General features: G+C 40.7%; 1 protein-coding gene across 9 annotated transcripts in view; it reads right to left on the minus strand.

The window, feature by feature from the left end:
• The window catches only part of LOC134646996 (discs large homolog 1-like protein), a 113,336-nt gene that overhangs the window by 56,746 nt on the left and 33,285 nt on the right, over positions 1–23,305 (minus strand). For 5 of the 9 annotated variants that reach the window (XM_063501095.1, XM_063501083.1, XM_063501089.1 and 2 more), the window contains one exon: positions 20,247–20,369. The exons of 3 other annotated variants lie outside the window; for them this stretch is intronic. In XM_063501095.1, the coding sequence (XP_063357165.1) occupies positions 20,247–20,369 (123 nt within the window). Of the gene's footprint in view, positions 1–12,451; positions 12,688–20,246; positions 20,370–23,305 lie in introns of those variants that run through there. One more of the 9 variants, XM_063501092.1, reaches the window with a different exon arrangement.

A 23,305-nucleotide genomic window follows, 5' to 3' on the forward strand; every position in this document is an offset into this window, starting at 1 on the left:
GTCCACCCCTGAAAAGCTAAAAAAACAAAACACAATGAAGGTTTTGGAGTGGCCAAATCAAAGTCCTGACTTAAACCCAACTGAGATTCTTTGGCATGACCACATCGTTCATGCTCCAAAACCCTCCAATGAGACTGGATTAAAACAATTCAGCAAAGAAGAGTGGGCAAAAAATCCACAACAGTGACATTAGGGGACAATTGCTTTTTCACATGGGACCACGTAGGTTTGGATAATTTTATTCCCTTAATAAATGATCAATGAACAAAAAAAAAAAAAAAAAAAAAAAAAAAAAATCAAACATTTTGTATTTACTGAAGTTCCTTTGTCTAATATTAAGATTTGTTTGATGATCTGAGATATAAAAGTGTGACAAATAAAGAAAAGAAATCAGGAAGGGGGCAAATACTTTGTCACTGCACTACACTTTTCTCAGCGCTGAACAGGTGTTGCAGTATGAGCAAGTAATAACGAATAATAAAGAGGTGGCATTGCACTTTTATGCAAAAAAAGATATTAGGCCTCGTGGGTCTTTTGTTTATCAGCCTTTTCAGTACGACTACACTGGTTCTTTTACTGAGCTTTTCCTTTGTTTGTTCATTGTTTTGTGACGTTTCAGACAGGTTTTTTTTCTTTTTTCTCTTCTTGGCTCCGTATGATGTCAGCTAGGGGGTCATCTCAGGGACACAGCTCTGGCTGGAAACACAGAAGCACTATCCATCTGCTGTTCAAACTTTCTCATTATGAGGAAAGTTGGAAAAAAAATCGGCTTGTTTCTAACAGTGGATGAACTGTGAAAGAGCACCAGTATAATCTTAGTAAAGTATAAACTTGACACTTCTTATGTTTTCTTCCTGTTCAGATGGAACAAGTTATATACCTATATCCAACCTTATATCCCAGAAAACACTCAGATATTCAAGGTTATTGGAGAACTTGCAGTTTTCAAGTTTAGAAAAATGTATGTGTCTCTTTAACAAACTTAGATGTACTTGGTTAGATAACCAGCAGGAATTCATACTATTAACTGATTTGGGTTAAAGTCAACACCTGGCAACACTTAAAAATAAATCAATAAATTCACAATTTTTTACATTTAAGTAGATGCATAGATATGACTATAAAAAAACCCTACTGATATCGGTTGAGCCTGTGCACAGTGACTGAGAAAAGGCTTATTTTTTTTCCAGATCAGTTTAAATATAGCTTCTGGCAGCCTACAGTTGGTATTTAGGAAAGAACAGGATCTGCCATTGGAGCTAGAGAAATGCACACACACATACACCTATCTGGTTGTAGCTATGAGCCTGATGGCTTTATAATGTCAGCTAATATATAGCACAACTGGCCCCAAACCAAGCTGATAAGCAAAAGAGAAGCAAATAGAGACAAGGCACATTAAAAAGCAGCACCCATGTGGAGAGCACAAAGAGATGGAGAGAGGGCGAGGGTGGCAGAGAGAAAGCCTGTTGTAGCGGCCCAGTGCGTTACGTGTGTGTGTGTGTGTGTGTGTGTGTGTGTGTGTGTGTGTGTGTGTGAGAGAGAGAGAGAGAGTGTTCCCTGTGTAAAGTACTGCTAGCGCTGCAGGCTAAGCGCTCAGTCAGAAGAGGATGAGCAAGAAGAATAGGCTGTTAGCATCACAGCGCTAAATGAAGCCAGCACTAATATAGTGCTAGAGGGCGGGGTAGGGAGGGGTGGAGGCTGCTGCTGAAACATGAAAATACAGGGATGGGGTGGAGAGGGCAGACAAGGAGAAGAAACAAGGATGTGAGAATAAGATATTTCACATCTTAGAGCCTAATCCACAATGCTGCAGTGTGGATTAGGCTCAAATTTTATATGAGAGAAGTGTGATCTGTCAGTCAGGTTCTAGTCCCTGCTGTGATTACTCCATTAGTACCAAAGGTGGGACAAACTTGACACTGCACCCCCAGATCTTTTTATTAGAAATCATCTGACTCAGACTCAGCCTGCCTACACTATGTCAAGCTCTACTTAGCTTTCTACCTCCACTCTAATTTGACACCACTATGTAATTTTTTAATTACATTTTTTTTTTTACAGAAAAACATTAGGAAAATAATAAATCAGTCAACGTTACACCATCAGTTCTGCACACTGGTTTAATTAAGTAGTTATTTTCTCTTCTGGGTCAGAACGACCCGACTATCCAGGAGAAAAGAAAACAACCTTATTTGCTGAGTATAAAACCTTTTCTGCTCCATGCAATTACTGTAATAGATATTAATACACACACACACACACACACACACACACACACACACACACACACACAAACACATGAAAAATGTTCAAAGCGCTGAATTCACACAATCCTTTCTTTCCTGTAAAAAATGAAGATGTGGGCCACGTCTTTTTTGCTCCTTCATGCTTCACTCAAGCAAAATGTTTTACTACTTATCTCTAAAAGCCAAAAACTGACCACACCAAGAGACGTCAGCGAGGATCAAGTGTTTGACAGCAAAAACAGACATGTGACAGGAGACAGCATCTTGGCTGGAGGCTGAGAGGATTTGCAGAACAGACTTCCGAAAACAATTAACTACAATCAATAAACTCCACTCTCTCTAGATTGGAGACTAGGTTGTAATCCTGGCTGTCCCCAGCAGGAGGCCTCAGACTCCACAGACAGATGGAGAACTGAGAGGAGGCTAGAATGCACGCACACAGATACGATGAAGGTGACGTCATGAGTACTGACTTACGTTTATGTAGTGTCACACTCAGATACTGAGGCCCCACACTTCAAAAAATTCAAATCATTTACTGACTCTTAGGTGAGCAAAATAATTGTCATAATAATGAACACACAGGTATAGAGCATTGAATGCTGTCCAATTTTCCAATGCCACAAAATGTTACATTTTGCAGTTTCTTAAAAAAAAAAAGTATAATTCAGAGTATTTTGAAGCTTCTGTTGTTGAGTGCTTGGTTTCATCTTGGAATCACTTCATCTTAATTGAAACTGATGGTACATATTACGGTAAATATTACAGTAAAGGCTGTAAAATACATTTTCGGTATAATTATACGGCCTGAAGAGTTCAAGAAGTGCACAGTCCAATTAGCACTGGCACCAGGTCTAACAGCATTTAAAAGGCATTTCCTGTTAACAAATGCGCTTACTATTTCTCATGTCACTGACTTTTCTAAACAGACACAAATCGACTGAATAATGGCTGCAGATGCTCTGACACGATCCACAAGTAAAGCTTGTAAAAAGACCAACAGGAGCTGTGGTCTCCATGGATCCAGTGGGTGATCAGACATGTGAGGCTGCAGCCTGAGATCTTCATTATCATATATCACACACCAGCAGCAGAAATCAGTATTAATTTACAGAGTCTGCTATGACTAGAGCAGAGATGTGCTTCGGGGTTGGAGCTGGAAGGCTTTGACATATTCAAAAATCAAAAGCTTTTACTGTCTGTCTGTAAAACAATAAGATTTAATATTGTCCTTAACTAACTGAGACAAAGAGGAGATCAAGCTTGGCAGACACTTCATTCAGTTTTTCTCACCAGCCAGAAATTCAATAGAACACAAATATTCTATAGCAAATGGTTACCTGAGCTCTAACAGCTTATTTAGCTGAAATTCAGGAAATTGACAGCAAGCAAAGTCAATTTATTTAAATAAAAAATCTAATATAACTTGAAATGGATGTCCCTGTTTACCACCCATATATGTATCTGTTGACTGATATCATAATGTTAACAAATAAGAAGACATGTGCTTATGCTGTGACACATCAATGTTGTTCATGTTCAAAAATTGCACGATCAGTGTTTCCCACAGAATCAGACTGCAGTCATGGCAGTAGTGCACAGATATACAGGCATTGACATACGTCTTATTTTCATGAAGAAACTGATCAACGATATGTACTACCTGTGGCAATACATTACTATTATCAGCTGCCTCGTCAGTGTGTTCCTCATTCTGTGGATGAACTACATCTCCACTCTTTTAGACTGTACCTGGGCTTCAGGCGCAGGTAAAACAAGGAGCTGGTGAAAAGACTGAAATATGTCCCTTATTTCTCATATGGATCAAATTGCTTCCTGTAATGTAAATAAATAACCACAACAAAAACCCACAGATTCAGAGTCTCTGCATCCCTATTTGAAACATCTAGCTACCAGCATTCATCCTGAATCGACAGCGTCTTAGCGTATCGATAAGAACATGTCTGACAAACCATATGAGAGTTTTTAATGCCCAGTCTGGCTTAGAAACACACTGTAAACACATTGTACCTACAGAAGTGTGGCCTTTATCATAACATAATGGGATTATTACAGTTCTGAAGATTTAACTTCAGCTCATGTGAAGCACTGATCGACAAGAAAGAAATGATTTCTGGAGGATTTGTTTGCTGCAATAGTGACTTGTTTTCAATCTCATGCCACTATTCCTTATCAAAAATACTACAGATGGGATAACATGCTATAATAGGACAGTAGTGGGGTCAACAGGAGCAGGGCAGAGTCCTCCTCCTCTGATTGTTGACCTTAGGAAGCGATCCTACTTGTGGGGATGTTGGGTACGATCGTTTCCTGAATTAAGCGCGCAAGGTTCAACAATCACTGAGAGGTTCGTTCGCCGTGGTGTTCAGCGCGCTCTCTTTCCCCATCTATCTGTGTCACTCATACATGCTGGTGAAACCATAGCTTCTGTTAACTAGACTGTCTGTGCATCCCTCCAACTGTGAGCCAGTGCTCAATGTGAAGTAATACATGATGTAATGGTATTGTCTGTTAAGAGAGTGGTCTCGGTGTCAATTACAGACACTGTAACTGACACTTTCTTTCTTTGTCTATCAGGGTGCCCACTGTGACTGCCAGGATGGTGATCTCTTCCTCCATGACTTAATTACAAACTCTGTTTTCAGTCTCTAGGCACTCTGCCTAATCCTGGCAGAGATGAAGGAGCTGGAGTCCTTACAGCAGTGCAACAAAAAAGTGACTTAAAACGGTGGGTGTTGAAAAACTTTTACTCATTAGTTCCTTTTGAATACATTTATTACTCTAGCACAACCACACACTCATATTAAAGCACTGCCAAAGATCCAAAGACAGGAGGATAAGCAGCAACTACTTACCAGTTTATCTTCTGACCATTTTACACTAAACTTATTGCAAAAATGCAAAAATGTCAAATAAAAATTAGAAAGAAAATATTACGTTTCTAAATTGATGTAGGAAAAATGCTTGTTTTTATCTAAGCAACTGTCATCACAAAATCTTCTTTAGTACCAGGAGTTTTTATGCTATTTTCAATAACCTGGCCATATTTTATTCTGGACAATAACAACATGTGGAATGATGAAAGTGCAGCACGCATCAAAAGAAAAACGAAGGAAAAAAAGCCCCCACCAACAGCAAAACGCAGCAAGGAAAAACAGCGTCACAGATCATTTCTAAAGGAAACAATGACATCCCTAAAGATGCAGGCAGCTGAAATAGAGACCAGATCTGTACATTCTTGGTGAGTGAGTCTAATAAGTTAAATTCATTTTAACAAAATGCTGTTGAAAAGCTGATATCTTAAAGTCTTACTGTCCCATCTATTCATTTACTTCCACTTGTCCAATTCAGGATTGTAGGAGGGGCGGGGGCTATAGGGCAAGAGGCAGGGTACATCCGGGACAGTCCACCAATCTGTCACAGGGCTGATACAGAAAGACAGACAACCATTCACACCTTTGGGAAATTTCAATTCACCGGTTAATCTAACCCCGCTAACTGCATGTCTGTGGACTGTGGGAGGAAGCTGGAGTACCAGGTGAGAACCCACACAGACACACAGAGAATACACAAACTCCACACAGAAAGGCCCCCAAACCCACCATCCACCGAGCATATGGTGGTTTGAATCCAAGACCTACTCGGTGTAAAGCAACAGTACGAACCACTGCACCATCATGATGTTGAAATCTTACCTTTACTGAAATTTTATGGTATTGCTGCTCATAGGATATGTGGAAATTTTGACAGTGTTAGTACTGACATTAAAATGTCTCATGCTGTTACTTTCTTAAAGAAGAAACATCAGAAGACACCCACTTGTACCTATCATGTAGAACATTAAAGAACTAGCTGGAATTAGTGCATATTTGGCTTCCAAGTGACAGAAACCCTGGCTTGATTGTTAACACAGACAAGTTATTTCATTTACAATCTGGGAACCAGATTTTGAACGTTTCTGGAAGCCAGCTGACATCACTAGTTCCTCTGCTGTCACTCTGCATATTATCTTTCTCAAAATGCAATCCCTCTCTTGCTCGTATTGTGGACTGTTTACCTGCATGCAACCACAGCCAGCTCTAATACAAACAAACAAATACAAGAAAGCTTCTGGTACCAAAATCGCATCCCTTCCCTGCTGACTCTGCATATTCATATCTGTTTTAGCAATTTTTCCAGAGGCAGTTTGCTAAACTGATATAAAAGATTTGATCATACATACTTGATGAAAGGCACAAACTGTCACAGAGGCCACTACTGGTGGTGCTGCTGCTCATTTCTGTCACAGGATTAAACTTTAATTTTAATCAAGACGTGCACTCATTGTCCTACAAGGAGGCACAATTACAAGTCAAGAGGGATGGCATCATTAACGTGGGACAAAGCTTGCTGTTTGCTGGCTCATATTCTCTGTGCAACAAAAGCTTTTCCAATTATAATCTGTGCCTTATGGTGTACGGTAATGAGCCTGTCACTTACTGTAGCACATCCATGTGTGACTGCATAACAAAGGTGCCAATATTATTCTGCCTGGTAGTAATAATAATATACAAGCAGACATTGTTGCTCTAAAATGAAAACCCGATGCTCTAATGAAGCGGTGACACGCAAGGCTTCTGATTTACATCACAATCAGCACTTATATCCAGTTATGAATTTCTCAAGTAACGGTGAATAGGTCAAGCCGCCTGTAGTGTCAAACCATCCCATAGTAATCACACAAGATGGATGGAGACATCATTATGTTGTGTTCAGTCTCATTAGTTAGTGGACATATTAAGTGATTGCTTGTGGTCAGCTAATCTGTGCTGATTATATCAGCATAACCAGAGAACAGGCTGGAGGTAGGAGACTGATGGAGAGGGAGCGTGTGGAGACGTCTGTGTGTGTGTGTGTGTTCAGTGTGTGTGGGAGAGAGCTGATATGCAAGCTTCATCCCACTCACAGAAGGTGACGCAACACCTCACACACTCTCAAGCAGCGCAAATCCATTGCACTACTCATGGCCACAACACAATGTGTGTGTGTGTGCGTGCGTGCGTGCGTGTGTGTGTGTGTGCGTGTGTGTGAGATCACATATAAAGATAGCAAGTTTATATACAAATGTTCATCTACTTTTTCCTTTTTCTCTTTAACACTCTCTCGTGCACACACACACAAAAACCCAAATTTCTCCCTTTGGTGATCAGCGCAGCAGTATCACCATGACAACAGTTGATGCCACCTGCAGCGTTGGCTAGCATCAGAGGCGGTGCTCATTAGTTCCGACACACAATGACGGTCCGGACTGTAAACATTTGCATTATAGCCCCACCCACTCATGACATCACCACCGCGCTATCATTTATAATAAAAGAGGGAATATGCAAATACAGCGATGCTACTTTGTTGAGATCATTCCTTCTGTTCTGCAGAATCACACAACATTTACGATTTCATGTAGCAGCTGATCAGAATGAAAGAAAACAGGCAGGACACGTCAGTCATGATGCCCCGAGGGTTTCCGAGCAAGTCTGAACACGTTAATGTTTCCAAGTCATTGCTTTTAACCTTCAAGTTGCCCCAGTCTGTGTTTCCATATGATGTGAGCAGAGCACTATCAAAGCAGAAGAAGAATAAAGAACCATTTCTGTCTCACGGCACCTGTTTATGATTTCTCATTTATTCACTTTGCAAATTAAGTGCATGTCCACTGCAAATCATCCTCCATCACTCCAGCACTAAAGCGCTTTTTCATTTCCATGAGGCCATGATGTATAGATTCTGAGTGTGGGAGGTGAAAATTCACAGCTATGGTGTGAAGACTCCAAAAAAAAAAAACTTACTTTATTTAATTACGTAGTGCCCACTCAAATATTAGACTTGGAGTTTAATCGCACACAAGCATACTGGGGTCCTAGGTTTCCCATCAGACCATGGTACAAGGTGAAATAGTAGGAACGACAAATCCACAATCAGCTGTGAAAGAAAAGCCTACACATGCACATTGGTATCCCATGAGGTGCTGGGAGAGTGGAAAGTCTTCTCAGGAAGAGGAGGATAATGAGCCACTCTCTGCTGAAGCAGTGTGTGTGTGTGTGTGTGTGTGTGTGTGTGTGTGTGTGTGTGTGTGTGTGTGTGTTGGGGAGAGTAGGTTGAACTGTACTGTGCAAAAAGGCAGTATAGCTAAAGCATTTATGACGTAGCTCCCACACATTTTCCATTTTAATATTACCGACATATATAGATGATATTTTTAGACCTCATTCTTAGAATAAAACAACCACTGTAAATTTGTTACTCTGTCTTTTACACCTTTTGCTTGTGATAATACTGGAATCTGCTGTGATTAAATACATTTTTAACACTTTTCTCACCTATTGAGTGGGAACATCTGACAGACAGCAGACAATGTGAAACCAAACAGAAAACCGACGTACTGCCTCTCCTGCTGATACTTTACATTCAGACTATTCCAACTAACAGTCCTAACATGATCAACCAGCTGACCTACAGTCCGACTCTGTCGCTTGATTCGCTGTATGCTCAGATAGAGATTTTATGATGGATAGTTTATGATTTTAGGATCAGATATCTAATCAGCCACTAATTGTCTCCGTCTGTGTCTTACTCTCTCTTCCACTCTGTCTCCCTACTCTGCCCAACCCTCTCCACACCCATTTCCTTTGACCACTAAACACCTCTTTAAGGCTTTTAGAGCTCTTTCTGGAGAGCCAGTATGACCTTCATACCTCTTGTTTACCATTCATCAATTATAGAAAGAAATGGGTGGGGTAGTGAAAGAGAGGACTGCTGTTTGTGTCCACAAAAAAAAAACATTTTAAGTGTGTAAGGTTAACCTTTTGTGTGTCCTATAAAGAGACTCAAACTATATTTGCCTGCTGGTAGCAAATAACATTATCAAAGTACAGCCAAAAGTCAACAACCAGGCTACCTATACAGATGGATTGACTGGAGCGCTGATAGCATGTAGAATCAATAACATTACTGTCAGCGAGGAAGAGGCTTAGCAACAGACACCACTGAGATAAAGTCCTGTCTAAAATCCATATGATTCCAAAACTATATCATACTGTTATGCTTTATATGGTTTTGTCAAAAAGTGTTGAACATTTTAAACAATTTGATTAAAGATTAATGAACATTTGTGTATTTTTAGCTCAACAATCTAAACCATCAAAATCTTAACTGGCCCTGACTATTAGCACTTGCAAGTTAATGTGGGGTTTATAGTCCCAAAGAGAGAAAGACCAGTTCACAAGCTACAGGGAGTCCTGCAATGCATAGCGCTATAGAGATGACAGTACGCGCGGGCTGAATGCTGGTTAACATTTAGGCATAATCAGGAAAGGAAGTGACAGATGATTTTACGACGAAAAGGAAGAAGTGCAAGGAAATCATCAAAGATTAGAAAAAGCACAGATAAAAAGCACAGACAGTGGCTGAAGTGCTTCCACTCCACTACAAAGATACTGTTTATACATGATCACTTCTACCTCAACTCTCTTTTGCTGTAAAGAGCAAAAGAGCAAGAAATTAGGAGCATCACAATACTGGTTGGGCCATATATTTTAATGCTGCCCCCTGGAGACAGTAGAAAGTTATTACATATAGACATGGGTCTGCAAAGCTCTCTGTATCATAATGGAAGCTTGATATAACCAACACACACAGAGTGTCAAATGTATCATACCACATTTATATCCGTACACTCTCTCTGTGGGACCGAGAGTTGTGTTAGTGAGGGCGTGTTTAGCATAATGCCCTATCAGTCATGCAGTAAGTGTCTGAGACTTGGAAATGGTAACACCCTGGGAGAACACAGGCCAATATGATTATTGCAAGGGGGTGGGTTACTTTTTTCTTTTTTCATAGACTGAGCTGTAAATCTGTAGACAACTGTAAAACTGCTGCAGGGTGGAACACAGAGTGGCTCGCCTTCCTTTCAGTGTCAGATCAATAATGTTTTTATTCAGTACAGACACCATTTACTATTCTGTAACCCAGAAAGAAATCAGCTGTGAAAAATAAGAAGCTACGGGAAAATGCTTCATTTGGATTTCTGTCATTAAAGCAGAAAAAATGGTTTATTCTTTAAATCTTGATGTTGAAATTCTTACTTTGACACATATGCTACAGTACCACAAAACATCAAATACTAAAATAAGTGTTTGATACTGTTACACATGCTACCACACTTTAAAAATCTGTCTGGAATCTTGTAATTGAGGTAGGAATCCAAGCATTCATGCATTTATTTATGCATGTTTTATTTTATGTCACTGACGCTTTTTATGTGCTGATTATACCATATCAGTAGAAGGACTCACTAATGGCCAATCACATCATCACATCTGCAGCACTTTCCTAATGTTCCGATGTTTCAAGCTATTTTACCCCTCAGAAAACTAGTCTAATTTCTGCAAGAGATGCTGAGTGGAAAGCGCAGCTTCCTCCATTTAAAAATCTGATATCAATAACAAGCAACAACCAAAACATTCATGCAAAGTAGAGAATGGCCTAAATGTCTCTTTATATTTTTGCATAATGTAATGATAAAAAATAGATTGCATAACACTGTGGAAAGAAAAGGTTTCAAAAGGTGGTGCTTAAAAAAGATGAGAACAATCTAAATAGAAAATTACCAAAGTCAGCTGCTGCAAATTGTTTCAACATCTGGAAGATCCTAATGTACATGATGCATGTTAACATTTGTTCCATTTTTCCACACTACATGAGCATTATTGACTCAGCATGTGGAAACTCAATAAAGTGGTGAAGCACTAGACAGCTAACTGGACATAAAGCAGGGTTTATAGCTGGGTTAATGGCAGTCTCACCATACTATAGTTAGGTACAAATTTGAAGGTACAGTCCAGTCCGGCACACTCTCCACAATAACTGTGTTCACAATGTTTGGTACAAAACTGTGTAAAACAATTGTAAAATAAGATTAAATTAATGATGTTGCTCTATCCAGGATGCAATCTGCTTTTGCTCCCCATGTCAACTCAGATAGGCTTCAGCCTGCCCCTCCCCCCATGACCCTGAATTGGATAAGTGGAAGAGGATGGATGGATGGACAGAGGATATATATGCTCCAGAAGACAGCTATAAGAATTATAGATTAATCCGGTCATTACAAACCAACTGATGCATTATTTATATGTTGTTATTTAGTTTATCTTAACACTGCACTGATAACATAAAAAACACAAAATATTCTACTTACTTAAGTATTCAGAGGTCGTTTAAAACCAGAAAGATAAAGTATGAACCCAGGGGAATTATACAAGTAAATATACAAACAAGAGCAGTATGAGACTACATATCTCTGCAAAGACTGAAAGTTCTCTCCTCAGTTTATGTGACCTCAGATCCAGATAGGACAGCTAATCAGGATCAGTTTATGATATTTTCTTGAGAAAATCTGGACAGAGTCTCACAAGTATTCTTTTTTACATCTGATATGAATTTGTGAAGATATGTCAAGAAATGTCCCTGAAATCTCTGTCCCAAGAAATCTGACAACTGTAAAGAAACCTTAAAAAATGTTAATTGTCCCCTGAAGCTGATGATGCTCAACTTGTCTACTTTTGCTTACATTCAATGCACAAGCTCAACATCAGCCCCTAAATGAAGTGCTATAAAGGCAGTTTAAAAAACATAATCTATCTTTCACTTTTATATAATTCACAAACACGCATAGTCTTCCTATGGCTCGTTTTGTAATAACGTCCTAAATGAACCATTACACATGGGGTGACAGTGATGCCTCTCATCAGGTCAGTCACACACCTTCAGTGCTAAGATTTTCATTTCACTGTAGACTTGCAGTGAGGAGACTGCTCAGCTAAATGATGGCTTTGCCATGGCAACACACCGGCTCTCTGGGTCTCGTACACTATGCCAGGGCTCATTTCCATGACAACATTATCAAAATCTCTACCATAAACAGAGTGCTGCTTCAGCTTCAGTTTAAAACTACCCCTCACTGCCTCCCTGTTTTTTGGCTAAGAAACTGAAACTGGAGAATGTTAGCTAAATAGTGGCACAAACACACACACACACTCAACAAAAACTCAGGTAAGGTTTCATGCTTCCCACCATCCCTAAAGCACAACACACACAAACACACACACAAGCGGGCATACACACACAGGTTGAGGTGTGTGTGTTACCTGGCTTGCAGTGATACAGTCAGTGAAGGCATTCCTCCTGGAGAAGAACATAAGGAGCTGCTGCCAGCGTGAGGAGGACGTGGAGGGGGAGGAGGAGGCGGGAGAGGAGGTGGAGGGGGAGGAGGTGTGGGGAGGTGCCAGCTCCTCCGAGGAGCCCCGCTTGGGCCCCAGCTTCTGTTTGATACCTAGGCCCGCCCCTTGACCCCCAGATGCCCCGCCTACCCTCGAACTGCGAGGGTACAGGGTGTTGTTTCCAAAAATATAGTTCATCGTCTCTGCTGTCTGATCTTCCCTTTGACAGACAAGATTGAGTTCAGGTGGTAACGCTTCTCTGCTGCTTCATCTCCAGTCTCTCTCATCTGTCGCTCATCGTTTTCACAGTGTCCCTGTCTAAATATACAGTCCAGCTTCCCTTTTCTTGCAACACTTTCTGAAAATGATGCTGCCTTTGTGGATATTTTTATCTCCTCTTCCGAAGTTTTCTCTTAATAATGTCCCTTTTATCTTCTTTAGCTCAGGATTAACAGAGCAGTTGGTGGAAGGAGAGATGAGGAGGAGGAGGTAGAAAGTGCAGGACAGGTAGACAGGGTCCACTTAGAGTTGAAGCGTGAGTCTGTCTCTCAGGCTCTTTGTGTGTCTGTCCACCCATGAATCCATCAGCCCGTCTTTTTTTGTTCTCCATCAACTGGTCCATCATCCCATCTTCTCTCTAGCCAGGAGAAATGTCCAACATCCACATCTCTGGAAATCCAAAATTCCTCTCCTCAGCTGCGTTCTTGCCTCTCCTCAGAGACAAGACAAAGTGAGGGGGTGTACGGGCCAGGCAAACAAGGATATGAAGATTGATTATTTAAGGGAGTTCACTCTTTCCCTCTGTCTTTCCTCCACCCCACCACCTCTTTCTCCCTCCCTCCCGCCTTCTCTCTGAGTCCAAGGAGATGACCAGTCAATCTCCCTGCTGTCACTGTGTGTGCTCCCATTAAATATGGAAGGAGCAGGGGAGGGAGTGATGGGTGGCTGAACGGATGAAAGGAGGGAGGTGGAAGGATGCAGGCGAGAAGAAGAGCATCTGAAGTAGGTGGATGGTTGGAATCATTCTGCAACTCTTCTCTTTCTCCTCCCCTCTCTCCTACATCTCAGTTGTTTCTCCGTCTCTCTCTCTCTTCTCGTCTCTCTCACTCAGTACATTATTCAGTCTCCTTTTCTTTTCCTACCTAACCCCCACCCACCCTGTCTGTTTCTTCCCCTCTCTCTCTCTCTCTCTCTCTCTCTCTCGCACGCTTATCTTTCAGCAAATTGTCTTTTCCAGTCTTTTATTGGAGCTGCAACCCGATGCCCCTTCTCTCTCTCTCTCTCTTGCTCTCTTTCTCCCTCTCTCTCTCCCACTGTTAGATATCATTACTGGTGCAAGCCACGCCCCTACATTCCAGCCAGCCAATGAAATAACAGAACCCTCCTCAGTACATTCACACATAACACACACTCCAAATACACACACACCCTCACACATACATGTACACACATATGCAAAGATGCCTGTTGCAGTATGAAGAGACAAGGTGGAAAATAGCTGAATGCCACCGAAGAATACGGTGAGCGCTGGCACTGGCTAGACAGATAACGAGATAAATGTTGGTGTGTGTAGATGTGCTGAGGTGTCTGTGTGCTTTTGTGTGTGTGTATGAGAGTGGGTGGGGGGATGGGGGGGAGACAATCTTGGAAACCGAGAGACACTAAGGCACAGTAATAACAGGTATGCTCCCAGTGCGAGTGCGTGCGCTGAAGTACATGCATGCTCGAGGTGATGTTGCTTTTTTTTTTTAATGTGTGTGTGTGTTTGTGAGAAAGAGACAGATCTTCTCCTGAGGCTGTTTCCAGACACTGCAGCACCCAGCTCTCCCACACACTCGCACTCACTCTCTAATGCACGTGCACACACACACACACACACACACACACACATAGAGCATGACTCCAGAATGGAAAACAACAGGCTGTTGCTGGGCACCAACTGAGATAAAAGAAAAGAGAAGACAGGAGAGAGGCGAGACAAGCAGGCTAACAAGTGTCCTCACAGCATCCCTGAAGCATGGCATGAAAGCCTAGAGGCTTTAGCATGCATTAAAATTGGCTGGCACATCTGGGTCAAAGGTCAAACGAAAGATGGGCGTACACAGGTTAGACTGACCCTCTTACAACAAAGCCGACTCATCCTAAGCGATGTGGACTTCTATCTCTGGTGTATACAGTTAGCCTACACAGCATCATTAGCCTCCTGGAGGATTAGCCACAGGTGGAGCGGGACCCCTGTCACAGCCTCTTCCTGTGTTTCCTAGGGAACAGTAACTATAGTAACAGCTTTGAGACTCCTGAAATACACCTGGTGCTGGCTGACTAATGTGCTGTTTCCTAAGATCTGAACAGATATCTCAGAGATTTGTTAGGCTTCTTCAGAGTCTAAGATGGATCCTAGACCAAGTGTGAAATATAGAGGATCGCTCTAAATCTGACTTGAACTGCCCTAAATTGCATGGGACTTCTGTGAATACTGCTAAGTATTTTTATTATTATTTTTTTTTTTTTTTTTGAGTAGTTAAGATTTCAGTAGGTTCTCTCTTTTAACCCAAATCCTAGTCTTTACATAAACATAGCCAAGCAGCTTTGGTGCCTAAAACCAACCAAACAGCAAAAAATAAATAAATAAATAAATAAATTTAAAACCAGAGATCCCAGATTGGGCTCAGTACATAATATAAACTGTATATAAAAGATGGAAACAGTAAACTAAAGGCACTATTATTTTGAAGCCTTGAGTTTCTGAGTTTGGAAAGTGCCGTCCTGACTTTTTACAAACACTTCACTTTCACCCATATAATATTGGCCTCTTGTCAGTAACATGGTAGCCACACTCTAAACACTCTTTAATTTTTCAGGCCAGGAAGCTACATGCAAGCGTGAGGGAGGGAGAAACAGGAGAGTCAAAAATTACGAGTTTCTACCGACGAGAAACGGAAGATCAAAGCATGTAAATATAATAATAACCAGTGCAGCCAGTGCAGAGTGGCTGACGAGCCCAGTTATAAGTAAGCTGTTAAGACTTGACTGTACACCGTGTTTGCCACCTCCGAAACAATAAAGTTCCGTTGGAGCAGCCTTTTAACGCCTCTGTCTGTCTCTTGCTAGCAAAGTTGACCTAGACAGTAAAGCTAGTTACAGGCTACGACACAGAACCCGACATGTTAACCAGAGGTCTCTTTACCACGATTCCCTCCAATGAGATGACAGCGCTAGCAGCGGCCCCTAACTCCTCTGACTTTGAGACCCCTGGTGTACATGAACTGGAGATGCCAAAAGGATACTTTGCACTTAATGCTAATTTGTTCATATTAGCACGCTAAATCCCCAGAATAAAAAAGCGAACATAATAGTTGCTAATTCAGCATTTTGGGATTTTCACTGTGAGCATGTTAACATGTTGATTGAGTTTGTGGCGCTAGTGCATTCTCACAAAATCGTTCTGTAGTAGACTCTTGTGTTTTGTTGTGCCTTTGTCTAACATTGCTAAGTCAAAGTAGCACTACGCTAACTTAACTTTATTTTCCATTTTTTAAAAAAGAAATGGTAGTCAAATGAAGAGGGCTCTGATACAGATATATCACAAAGAAATAAAAGGCAGGCCCAGTTATAGTCCACAAAATAAAAGCAGATATACATCTGGTGCTTGCAATATAAGGTGGATGCTTGTAGTTTTATACTGCTTTAAATTAATAAATTCCCTCTCTATATATACTTATATGCTCTTTGTTGAATTTGACTCATTCCTGCTCATTCATTTTGAGTCTCATCTTTTCTTTCCTATTGGGCCTGTGTTGCATATGTCCCTGAGACCAAATTAAGTGTTTTCTTCCACTGAAACACTGAAGGGTTTTTAGTTAGAAACAGTAAGTGTTGCATTTGTGTTAACAGCATCATGCAGAAATCAAAAATCAACTTTCTGTTATGGAAAATTGCCAAATATGATTAATTACACATCTTAGAGGAAGTCATGAATAAAAGCCAATTTGAAATATACGCCTGTCACATTTTGCAGTTGAGAAAAATAAAGACCTCAGACTTTTTTAAGGAAATATTCTATTCATGAAAAAGTTCTTAATTGTCTAAGAACATTTACAAAAAAAAACCTGATAGCAGAAATTTAACACTTCACACACAACACAAACGTAAAACAACTATGTCTGCAGAACACTGCACTGATGGAACCTCAGCCACTTGCATTACCCACTATCAGAGAGTATGGAGCGCCAAATCAGTCATGTTGCCTGCAGTGCAAACACTCAGTAAAAGCATCCTCATAACTGGCATGAATTAACGCTGGAGGCATATTATTAGACTCCCCTGGTCACCTTCTCATACCAGTCTGTCTGCGACTAGCCACTACAACACACACGTCAGCTGACACAGCATTATTTCTGTAGCACACAGTCCCTATCACTACCCTTAATGTGTGTGTGTGTCTCTCTCTCTCTTTCACTTTTTCCCTCTCTCTCTCCAGTCAAATGTCAGCAAGTGAATGCCAACTCTATTAATTTTTCAGAACCAATTAAATAAAAGCACACATCATGCATGTTTAATGTTCGCCTGCTGAGAGAGCCAAATTTGCCATTCTGTCCTCTACAGGTAGGCCAGGCTGGTGATAGATAGCCTTGTGTACAAATGCTGTGTTTACTGTTTTTTTAACAAACTATTTTCTCCTACTGATCTGGCTGAATGACCTAGAATCTATTTTCTGTCCCAGCTCAACAGACTCTAGACAGTATGACCCTGTAAGCACAGTAACCCAGACTTTTTTAGACTTTCTGAACTAGTAACAGGACCCGTAGTAGTGCTGTCATGTTCTGTAAAGAATGAATATACATTTGGAACATGGACACAGACCAACACCTGAAATGCAATTCTGCACTGTTTGTTGTCACATTGCATTAGCCAGCTGGTAGATAGCTTTCTGTAAAACTCTAATATCTATTATCTTACATTGTCTACAGCCGTAAAGGGACCGTGATGCAGTCAGAAGGACTGTAAAGCAGACGCCATACAGATCTATAGTGCAGTGGTTCCTAAGCATTTTGGCTCCTCACCAGCTCTTCCATTAGATTCCTCTTCGATTCTGGTAAGGGGAATTTTGCAGAGCTATGTCAAGCTTTCCTTGTAAATGCTGGGTATATAAAAAAATGGACATAAAACACTGTAGCATAGACAAGCACAAACCCAAGCAAAAGGAGAGTCCCAATGGGCCAAGACGGATATTTAGGCTTTTCTGACTGAGGTCAGGATTGGCTTTTTTTCTTTGCTACGCAGCACGGTCTAAGTTTGTGATTTAAAGCAACAACAATCAATATGACAATGACGATGATTCAAATAACTATCAGCTCAAGGTTATGGTCATAGTGACAAGTCAATTCATCAGATTTCCCTCTTCAGCTCTTCAGAACCTTTTAGCATCATTCAGCTCTTTGTTTGGATCTGATGGCCCCAAACTTGACTTGTTATTGTTTACGGTGTTGTTTTTATAGCGACAAAGCACGTGGGCATTTTTTAAAAGAGCAATACCTGCTTAGCATCAAAAGGCAGACAGAGAAAAGCATTTTTCATAACTGCTGTTAACTCATGTGAAGTCCCACAGGGCCATTCTGTACAGGGTGTACATGTTGCCCTTTGGACATGCCAGTTGCCCCTGTGTCCTGCCTATATTAAGTCGATGACTCCCAGCTTTAGCTATCATTTAGTATTAACAAAATTACGACAATCTTAATACTGCACAGTTCCACTTTAATGCTTTTAAGGACTTGATGATCTCTCATTTCCTTGTGACCAGCAAGCATTGAGCAGCTATTTTCAGTCAGATATGGCTAGCTAGGTGGCCAGGCTCACTATTTTTCACACTCCTTTAGAAAAAGACTGCAGTTTAGAAAATTAAATTACCTTGTGGGCTGATGCAATTGCACTCAGCTACATGGCTGCGTACCAACACTGAGCAAAGTACATCAGTGTTAATTAAGCAGAGCACAAGAGGGTGGCAGTATAGGGAGGGTCAAATCTGTAAGCTCCAAATGTTTAAATAACTAACTTTTTGAGAATCTAGCAGAAAGGGCAAGCTACTTCTGTGATGTTGTCCTATTAAGCACTTAGAAACGGGATTAAGTTTGAGCGGCAGGTCTCTCCCTGAAGGTAGACAAAGGCTGTGCGTTAAACGCGTTGGACCGGCACAGTGAAGCAAACATCCCTGAAATGTTACAGCGAGCGGACGTCTTGCTCACTGTTAATTACTATTACTGTAAAGGAAAAAGAGTTTGTTTGGAGAGGAATAAATTGGCTGACTGACAGGCTGATTAACATCCAGCAACAAATCTGTGCTGTGTCTGTCTGCCCATAATTCTCCTTCATCCCGTTTTTCCCACTCACTGGCCCTCTCTGTCTTTACTTCCTGCCTAATTTTCTGCATTAGCTTAATGACTAGGCCACTGAAGCTTCTGAGTACACCATGTATGTCTTACAGTCTGTGTGTTCAACACAGAGAGCAAAACACTTTTTACTGTTCCACTGCTTTCACTCTCTGCAATAGATATACGTTTTGCAAGAGACTTTTTAAAGCAAAGTCAATTATACGACTGCTCTTACCCTCTATTCAGCGTCAAACTGCTGAGCAGCTTTGTCAGTATTGATAAAAAGCATTTCCATTATCCCAACATTCAGTCTCCAAATCATATTAAACAGTTTGATGAATAGAATTCAGTCAGATATTAATTTATGAAGGCATAACCCTGAACAGCTGTGAACTTTGGGAGGCCTCTTCTGCCCCCTGCAGTTCACAAACTGTAACTACATGCATTGAAAGAAGCTCAAACTGGAGATTTGACAGCCCTCCTCCAACTGCATTCTAATGAGCACACAAGATACAGACACAGCAAGTTTAACATGGGTGACATGTAACGGGGTAGATAAGATGGGTTATAACCTACAATTTATCGTAAAGAACATGAATACATATCGATGCTGCAGTTGCACAGAAGACTATATGTGCTCGCGCCACATCCATGCAAGACCATGTGTACAGAAAAACACAAGTGGGCACCATCACAGAAACATTTAAAACATTTTTAAAAAATACACAAGGTCTGTATTCACATGGTCCACGGAAACAAAACAACATAATGTTTTGGTTGTGGTTTAAAGAAATTAATGCAGCACAGAAATTTTGGAGTAGATTTGTCTACTAAAGGTGCTACATGTAGCATTTTTAAATGCCAGCAAAGTAAGTATATCATTGTAAAATGAATTATGTTATAAGGTATAACTACCATCAAAGACACACTTTAGAAGTCATGTCATTTCTTAAAGATAATATTAAAATTGTCCAATCCCTCCACACTGCCTCCCCTCCAGTTGTGGCCCTTTTTCTAAAAATATAAACATGTTCACTTTTCATTCCTTCTGCCATCTGCTACTTAGACCTCTGGCACTTTAGCAGTAATTGCACACAGGGATCGCACAGAGTATCCTATTAACGTTGACTTACTAACATTTTGTTAATGTTTAAATGCTACATGGAACACCTTACAAAGTTTCTGTGCACTGTTAAAACATGATGTTTGAATTTCACCCAGTACAGCGAAGACATTCTGCAGATGTGTCTCACAGAAACGCAAAGAAACCTGCATGCTCATTTAATCGGAAGTTTACAGATGAGAAACGACCAAAAACACAAACAAATGAAGCTACGAACGCATGCCAGGATTACCTGGTAGTAGGCGTGGCTTTGAGAATAGAGAGAGGAGAAAGGTGGGGCTGGGACTTCATTCAGCCTCTCTCCCTCTGGGTGAGGCCACGCCTCGTCATCAAAGGGAACCTCAGGTGATTCTACCTACAATGTACAGACATGAGCTCAACAAAGTTCGACACACACACAAACTAATATGTTTAGGTGCACTGCGCTCTGATCATTGCACAGGTGTAAGACCGACATATACTTTTATCTAGAATATATTTCCTTCTTAATGATGGTTGTGCAAAGCAAAGGGAGAAAACAGAAAGTACGAATGGTCACATCTGTGTTCAATGGAAATTAAAATAGCTGAATCTCATTCGTAGTCAATGATCATTAATGTAAACTTGGCAAAAAAAAGTATAGAAATTTGTGTTTGGTGGATTATTTCTTTGTTGTAACAATGTTTATGCTGTTGAAAGCCTGTTTATTTCCCCTGAAATGGAGCCACATTTGTAAAGAAAATGCATTTGTGGGTTGTGCCAAAGAAAAACTTGCCACACACAGCCACAACAGCCTGGCATCTGCTCCTCATGCTGGTCATCAGCTCGGTCATATCCCGCTGTGGAATGTCATCCCATTCTTTGACCAGCATTCAAGTCAACCAGTGTGGCTGTGCTCGTCACTCTGGCACAAATAGCACAGCCAAGCTGATCCCACAAGTGTTCAGTGGGGTTGAGGTCTGACCTGCAGACAGGCCACTCCATCCTCTCCATTCACAGATTCTGCAGTTAGTCTGATAAATCCCACACTGTGGAGGCAAGCATTGCCATCTTGGAGGACATAGTTCGGTCCCAGACTGTGGAGATATGGGATTGCCACTGGTTGCAGAGCCTCTTCTTGATATCTCTGAATTACGATTGCTACCAGTGAGAACACGCCTTGTTTTTTCATTGAGGAAGATTCTGCCCCACACCATCACTTTGAGACTATGATCCAACTGCTGTAGGCAGAATCTGGACATAACAACGCTGAACATAACATTCCTCCACATGTTCAGGTTCTAGTGCACAAGTTACCGACACCAGCGCAAAAAGGCTTGATGGTGAAGACCAGTCATGGCACCAGAATCTCAGAACAGATTAAACTGTTTGGCATTGACAGACAAGATCTGACAAGTCTCACACTCAACTCTGCTCAAACCAAAAATGCATTGTCCTTAAAAATGTGGCTTCATTTAAGGGGAAATAAAGTTTCCAATCATATCATATCATATCATATCATATCATATCATATCATATCATATCATATCATATCAAATAATTTATTTGTGTAGCACTTTCTAAGACCAAAGTACACCAAAGTGCTTCCCAGTAAAACCATGATACAGATAAAATCACAATAAAAATACAAAATACAGATATAAAATAATTACATAATATAAATCCAGAGTCAGAAGAAAATCACACTAATTGGTCTCGAATGCCAGGTTAAACAAGTACGTTTTTAGACATGATTTAAAAGATTGAACAGAATCTGATGCGCGAATGTCAAGATGAAGATTATACCATAATTTGGGTGCGGCAATGGCAAAGGCACGGTCTCCTCTGGTCTTCAGCCGAGACCTAGGTTCCACTAAGAGCAGTTGACCCGATGATCTTAGTGCTCTCTTAGGGCTATACAGACAGAGGAGATCCGCTAAGTAATCAGGTGCCATATTAGTTATGATTTTATAAATAAACAATGAGATTTTAAAATAGATTCGATAACCTAACCTAACACAAATTTCCGTACTTTTTGTGCTAAGTTTATTTAATTTAATATTATGGTGAAAAAGAGGTATGATAAATTGTGAGCTTGGAATATTTACAGGAAGATATAGTATTAATAAATCAGAGATAATAAACACAAAAAAGTATGTCTGTGTGCGTGTGTGTGTGCATGTGTGTGTATGTGTGAAGACAAGGGAAAAAAAGGTGGAGGGGGGTGGTGGGGTGAACATGGGGAGAACAGGATGGCAGCTCCATCTGTCATACACAAGGAAGCCAGATCCAGCACCTGTGGTCACGCACGCACACACACACACACACACACGCATGAACACACACCATTTGGAGAAGAGAAGTTCTCAAAATAAACCAAATATCCAAATACACACACACACATACACACACGAGTTCCTCATCACAGATTTTATACAGACAGACAGGTGATGAGCTGCTGGAACGGACCGCTCTGCAGAAAGCAATGATGATAATGCAGATAATGATGCCATGCTGTGGTAAGGGCCAGGATATCAAGACCTCTAATGCATCTCCACGAAGTAAATGGAGATAAATGTCATAAGAGAAGGTCACAGGGGAATGAGCTTAAGTGCAGATGGCATCCAGCAAGAACGGCAGCCCACATTTCTTTGGTTAAATCTGCAGGGGCATGCAGTAATTGATGATTGTCATTATTGTCAACAGAAGAATTGATGTAATTTCAACAACAACAACAAAAAAGTTTTAAATATAAAACGACACGAAGGGAATATGCAGCCACAAGGTGGAGCTCCATGACAACTGTGTCTTCATCATGCTGTCAAAATGAAGCGCTTCAGCTTGGTCCAAAGATCTCCCAGCGGACAAATACTGAACTTGTGCTGACTGACAACTGAGTCAGTGCAGAGACAATCAGATTACAGCATATAATGACTTAGATGTGACACCCCACTAATACACATCCTCCTCAGCTTTGGCTGCCAGCACTGAGAGCTGCCGCAACTTACTCACAGACAGACACAGTACCACTACTGACAAAATAAAGACTTGATATATTAAAATAAACTGATAATCACAAATGCCAGAATTTTAAAAGGATGCATTAGTGCGGGAGACGACAGTGATGGGGACAAGTTAAAAAAAAGGAATTAAGAAAAGCGAAGAAGTGATGTTAAAATCTGCTTATCCTTGTGAAAAAACCCTACATTCGTTACTACAATGTGATAGGAAGTAATTTGTCATTATCAATGTGCATATAATTTTGTCTATTTAATGAAAAGGCCATAATTATAATTTACCAGACACCAGTAAAGCTGACAATACACAGAACAT

Source organism: Pelmatolapia mariae, linkage group LG17 (assembly GCF_036321145.2).
Source record: "Pelmatolapia mariae isolate MD_Pm_ZW linkage group LG17, Pm_UMD_F_2, whole genome shotgun sequence".
Taxonomy (NCBI): Eukaryota; Metazoa; Chordata; class Actinopteri; order Cichliformes; family Cichlidae; genus Pelmatolapia; species Pelmatolapia mariae.